Source organism: Symsagittifera roscoffensis, chromosome 5 (genome assembly GCF_963678635.1).
Source record: "Symsagittifera roscoffensis chromosome 5, txSymRosc1.1, whole genome shotgun sequence".
Taxonomy (NCBI): Eukaryota; Metazoa; Xenacoelomorpha; order Acoela; family Convolutidae; genus Symsagittifera; species Symsagittifera roscoffensis.
Window position 1 is genome coordinate 54,995,511 of NC_087066.1, and position 6,281 is coordinate 55,001,791.

The following is a 6,281-nucleotide window of genomic DNA, read 5'->3' on the forward strand; positions in this document are numbered from 1 at the left end:
ATCAATCAGAGATGTTTCGACGGTGACAGCAAGTTGAGTTTTTTTCAGAGAAAATAATGTCCAATAAAGGACAAATTCAGGTCATTTTTGGGCCAATGTTTTCTGGAAAGTCGACAGAATTAATTAGAAGAGTGAGACGCTTGGCAATTGCGCAGTCATCCTGTTTGGTGATAAAGTATGCAAAAGATACTCGGTATGAAAAAGAAATGCTAGCAACTCACGACAATAGCACAATGGCGGCTGTCGCGGTCACCAAACTGAGCGAAATCGAAAAGTTATCCAAAAGTTTCTCTGTTATTGGTAAGTAAAAAGAATTGATGAGGCTGTTTGAGCTAAAAAAACGATTTGCAGAAAAAGTAACCAGTTGATGTGCAAGTAGCACAAGGATCCGAACACAGTTACCATTTGAGGAAAAAAAACTAAAAACATAGTTTTTTTTCAATTCTAAAAACATCAAATTTTTAAAACGTCAAATCGAAACAAGGATAGCCAGAGTCAATGCAAGTAGCACATAATGCGCCTTCTACACTGATTCAAGAATAACTGTCTGACGACTATAAATAGTGAAGACTCGCGGTTTCAGGCAAACTTTGTTCAGACTATCGGTTTGACTTTTGATTTTTGTCTGAGTTCAGTTTATTTCCTTTGATTAGAAGTTTTTTTTTCTAATCTAAGTTGCAAATAAAAGTGCCATTTAGTGGCATTTTTGGTTTATTTCAATTTAAGCCTATTTAAGAATAATCAATTTAAAAGGATATATTGCTGCTTTATTTTTGGCTAGTGTTAAATCCTGTTTGAAAAAAAAAACAGGTATTATAAAAGTATATGGTTTTTGTTGGTTTTTTTTCGCGACGCTTTGTAAAATTTCAGCACCTTTTGAGAAATTTCAATTTTTATCAAAAAAAATACTGAACCATTTTTCATAAAATTGTACCGATGGAAAAATTGGCTGCTTTTCTTTGCGCTTACATTTTTTGCTATACATTTTACCCAACGTTCAAGGCCTTCAAAAGATGGATTTTTGATCTAATTGTTTTTATTTTTTTTTATTTTCTAAGATATTAAATGCCCAAATCTGAGATAGTTTCAATTTAAAAAAACTATGGGGATATCCATCCCCTTCTCAAGCGGCTATTCCCTAAATTTGGTTCAACAATTGTTATCGGCTCAAACAACCAAATAAGTTGACATTTTGTTAACTTTTGACCTCTCTCATAAGTTACCCTGCCAAATCGGATATTAAAAGTTTGACCGAAAAAAAGTCAGTCTCTTATGCAAATCTTCTTGAGCAAGTGACTCTGCCTGTGTTCCTGTGTTTTGAAAATAAATATGGCCTCAGAAAATTTTTGAATTTTTGTCCAGTTTTTGGAAAGTTAACTCTTTTTTTAAATCAAAAATTAGCCTACTGATTCTGAGGTTGGTAGCTCATACAAACTAACTTGGTGCTTAGATTTTTTCGCAATCTGTTTTACCCTATTTGCATGTAGAAAAGCTGATATGGACTTTCGAAAAATCCTATCTTTGAAGTTTTTAGCGTTTTCGTAAGAAATTTCTTCACTATTCTCGAAAGCTACTAGCTAAATCTGATATCAAGGTTTCAATCTAACAATCAGGGCGTGGACGTCTCTCCTGCATAAAAATTTGGATTGAAGCAAAGTCAATTTTTTGAATTTTTGATCGTTTTTGAAAAAAAAATTTTGAGATAAAGACTTCATTTCAAAGAGCGAGTAGTTGATTTCTCCTTAAAACAAGTGGATAATCCCCTATACAGTGAAATCACTAGCGTTTTGCGTAAAGTCCCCTTTTTGAAAATAAGGCGTTTCGTATCAGTACAATATATGATTAAATATATTAAAACAGGTGGATCCAGTATTAGCAATTTGATAGAAGCTGTGGCTGTTTTATTGATGGCCAGTGTTAGTAAATTTACAAAAGGTCGTGGAGCAGATGTGAGAACGTGGTTGGCCTAATCTCACCAAAAAAAAATTTCTTCAGGTGTATTTACACGTGTTATAGTATGAACTCTCTTTTTTCCAACCTAAGTCGCAAATATTGTAGCGACGCTAATATGGCTGCGACAAAAGGTGTCCATTTAGAAGTGCTTATTTTGATGAATAACCAGCTATTAAGTACAGCCAATGCTAAGGATATTAACACAGACTATTATATTACAAATAGCTTATCAAGGTATCATGGATATGTAGTGTAGAGGTATGGAAGGAGACCTGCAACAGAATAAGAGGGTTCGAACCTGGGCAGGGTCGTTTGTTTTCAATGAACTTTTTCGTATACTAGTTAAAATATGTGCGCTCTATAAATTGAGGTTATGTTAGTTGGTAGTTTTTTTCAAATCGACTGGTACTGCGTGTGTCACTTAAGAAATTTTGCAGACTCAAAGTTTTACTCATTCAGTTTTTTCCAGTAGCTTTATCGGTCATTTCTTTGCTTGTGTACTCTCGTATAATCTTATATTGTATAAAAGTTTTTTCATTTAATTTTTCGTATAGCGTATACAAAACACTGCTTCAAAGAATTCTTTTATCCATTGCATAATTAAGGATTGTGAGATTAATATGGTCTAAAATGAGCAGTCTTGATCTGTTTAGGAATTGACGAAGGTCAGTTTTTCGACGACATCGTTAGCTTTTGTGAGAAGTCTGCGAATGCAGGAAAGACCGTTATAGTCGCAGCGTTAGACGGGGACTTCCTGCGACATGGATTCAACGACATTCTTAACCTGGTACCGCTAGCCGAAAGTGTCATCAAACTTAACTCAGTGTGCATGTTGTGTTATGGCGACGCTTCTTTTACTAAAAGAATCGGAACAGAAATGACGCTTGAGGTTATAGGAGGCAGCGACAAATATATCGCTGCTTGTAGATCATGTCATTCGAAGCAACTGCTTTCTCCTTTAACGCCTAGTGTAATGATTAATGGAAATCACACGCAGTTAAGAGATTGCGTTTTGTTAAATAAAGCTGACTTTGTCAAAAATTTATCAGAAAATAAGGAGAACATCCGAAAAACCGAATCAAATAGTTTAAGCTGAAATTTGTATTGAAGTCATGTTGTTTGAAGTTTGTGCAGTTATGTTGTTTGAATTTTGCTTACCTAGTGTGTTTCAATGAAATGAATTTAAATTTTTTTTAGCCGTTCTGTTATAACACGAAGTTTTTATTTTTATAGACAATAATTTATATAGACGATAAAGGGCATAATTTTTGTCATTCAGGAAAGGATTTCTATTGCCTTATCAACGCCTTGAGCCAAAAATTTTTTACGCCTTGAGTTTCGGCAAAGAGGTCTCTGACTGCAGTTTTTCAAGCCGCGTTGGGCTTTTTTTCGTGGTTTTGACTATAAATGCAGCAACATTGAAAAATAACGTGTCCCTTAGTCTCATGAGGATTCTGTCGACTAATATTTTTAAACAACATAAAATCGGTCAGGATAACAGGTATTCACAAGTATTAAATGTTTTTTTAAAGTCCGAGTATAAGTTTGAATTTTATATGAGCTTCACGAATCATTAGTGATAGATATACTGCATTTGAGATTCAATTTCTAAACACGAAAATAGAAACTGAATTGTGTTATCTAGTGAAAATTGCTTTGCTTCAACATCTGATTTCACCATTTGGCTTGCAAATTGGTCTGCCAAACTGATTTGATTGTTTAGCAATTGGCTTAAAATATATACTCTAGTTAACCATTTAATTTTAGTTCTTAAGGAATAAATTCAAGGTTGCTTTATGCGAGGAAACCATGCTTGACTTTCGGCGCCACTCAAATCGCTTGAACACTCAATGACTAGTTTTTTTTGCGAGATTCGAGAGGTTTGAGCTTAGAAAACATGCATCTTACAGACTATAGTGGAGAGTTATTGTAATTGAATATTGCATTTTGGTGTACTACTTTGATGGCTAGTTACAGCAGCAACGTGTATTAACTTCTCATTTTCAATTGCGAGAGCAAGTGACTTGTAATCGGGAACAAGAACTTTTTTCCTCGTACACAGTTTTCTTACAGTTTTGAAAATTCAAATAAAACTACTTTTTAGTTCATGTGGGGTAGTAATAATTTTTTTTCAAATATAATTATTTTTAAAAGTGTTAATTTTTTTTTTCAGATTTGCGGTTTTCGTCCTAAATTCGATCGGCTGATTTTCAGTTTTTTCTAAAATGCAATTTGTTTTATCTGGTAAGTTAATCAAGCGTTTTTTCTTAAAAACTGAGGTTTTATACTTTTTGATTCAAATGATTTTTACGTATTGAAATTAGCTCTAGTTTGTTCATTTGCCTACTCTGATTTTTACGGTTGCGATTAGCAAGCGTCATCAAAACGGAATGTAGACTTTTTTCGGGTTAATAACTTGTATAACAAAATCAGTTGAGTCACTTATGGGTAACTATTATCTGGGTGGGTACTAAGTTACTATTAACTACTGGTTGGGTGCTGTTACTATAGGTTAATTTCAGGGGGACATAATAAAATTAACAAGTTCATTTTTTTTATTAAACTGGTGTGTGATTGTCGGCCTTGTTTCCTTTCTCGATTTTTTTTTCTCGAAAGCCATTTTAGCGACTTTCAAAAAGGTTATCCATAGAATGATCGCCTACACCCTTGTGTGCCTGCATACTACCTGGTCTCTTTTGACTGTTCGACTTTGTCTACAGCCTTCGAAAAAGTTTATGGGAGAATATTTGACCCATTTTTTTGGTTTTTCAAAAATTAACCTAGCAAATCTGATGTTTTTGTCTCAACGAATGAGCCCGATTTGGAAAGCTTCTCTGCATAAGCGGCTACGTCCAAACTTTTTTACGCAATAATTTATGGCCCTCGCAATTGTGAAATTTTTGATTTTGTTTACCGTTTTTTGGATTTTGTTTACTTTTCTCAAAAACTCAGCTCCCAAACCTGAGATTGTGAGTTCAAAGGAGATAACGGGTATTGAGAAGCTCCCCTGAATTAGCGGCCTCTCACAAATTTTTTTACACAAAAAATTGCCGTCCTCGAAAAGGTTATCCATAGAATGATCGCCTACACCCTTGTGTGCCTGCATACTACCTGGTCTCTTTTGACTGTTCGACTTTGTCTACAGCCTTCGAAAAAGTTTATGGGAGAATATTTGACCCATTTTTTTGGTTCTTTCAAAAACTAACCTAGCAAATCTGATGTTTTTGTCTCAACGAATGAGCCCGATTTGGAAAGCTTCTCTGCATAAGCGGCTACGTCCAAACTTTTTTACGCAATAATTTATGGCCCTCGCAATTGTGAAATTTTTGATTTTGTTTACCGTTTTTGGATTTTTTTACTTTTCTCAAAAACTCAGCTCCCAAACCTGAGATTGTGAGTTCAAAGGAGATAACGGGTATTGAGAAGCTCCCCTGAATTAGCGGCCTCTCACAAACTTTTTTACACAAAAAATTGCCGTCCGCAAAAAGGTTATCCATAGAATGATCGCCTACACCCTTGTGTGCCTGCATACTACCTGGTCTCTTTTGACTGTTCGACTTTGTCTATAGCCTTCGAAAAAGTTTATGGGAGAATATTTGACCCATTTTTTTGGTTCTTTCAAAAACTAACCTAGCAAATCTGATGTTTTTGTCTCAACGAATGAGCCCGATTTGGAAAGCTTCTCTGCATAAGCGGCTACGTCCAAACTTTTTTACGCAATAATTTATGGCCCTCGCAATTGTGAAATTTTTGATTTTGTTTACCGTTTTTTGGATTTTTTTACTTTTCTCAAAAACTCAGCTCCCCAACCTGAGATTGTGAGTTCAAAGGAGATAACGGGTATTGAGAAGCTCCCCTGAATTAGCGGCCTCTCACAAAAAAATTTTTACACAAAAATATGCCGTCCTCGAAAAGGTTATCCATAGAATGATCGCCTACACCCTTGTGTGCCTGCATACTACCTGGTCTCTTTTGACTGTTCGACTTTGTCTACAGCCTTCGAAAAAGTTTATGGGAGAATATTTGACCCATTTTTTGGTTCTTTCAAAAACTAACCTAGCAAATCTGATGTTTTTGTCTCAACGAATGAGCCCGATTTGGAAAGCTTCTCTGCATCAGCGGCTACGTCCAAACTTTTTTACGCATTAATTTATGGCCCTCGCAATTGATGGCCAGTGTTAGTAAATTTACAAAAGGTCGTGGAGCAGATGTGAGAACGTGGTTGGCCTAATCTCACCAAAAAAAAATTCTTCAGGTGTTTTTACACGTGTTATAGTATGAACTCTCTTTTTTCCAACCTAAGTCGCAAATATTGTAGCGACGCTAAT

At 35.2% G+C, this 6,281-nt stretch overlaps 1 protein-coding gene across 1 annotated transcript; it reads left to right on the forward strand.

Moving 5' to 3' along the window:
• Positions 1-52: 52 nt before the first annotated feature.
• On the forward strand, positions 53-3,111 carry LOC134846130 (thymidine kinase, cytosolic-like). Its single transcript, XM_063863352.1, has 2 exons — positions 53-300; positions 2,607-3,111. Exons 1-2 carry the CDS (start codon positions 57-59, stop codon positions 3,047-3,049), a joined length of 687 nt encoding a protein of 228 aa, XP_063719422.1. The 5' UTR covers positions 53-56; the 3' UTR covers positions 3,050-3,111.
• The last annotated feature ends 3,170 nt before the right edge of the window (positions 3,112-6,281 follow it).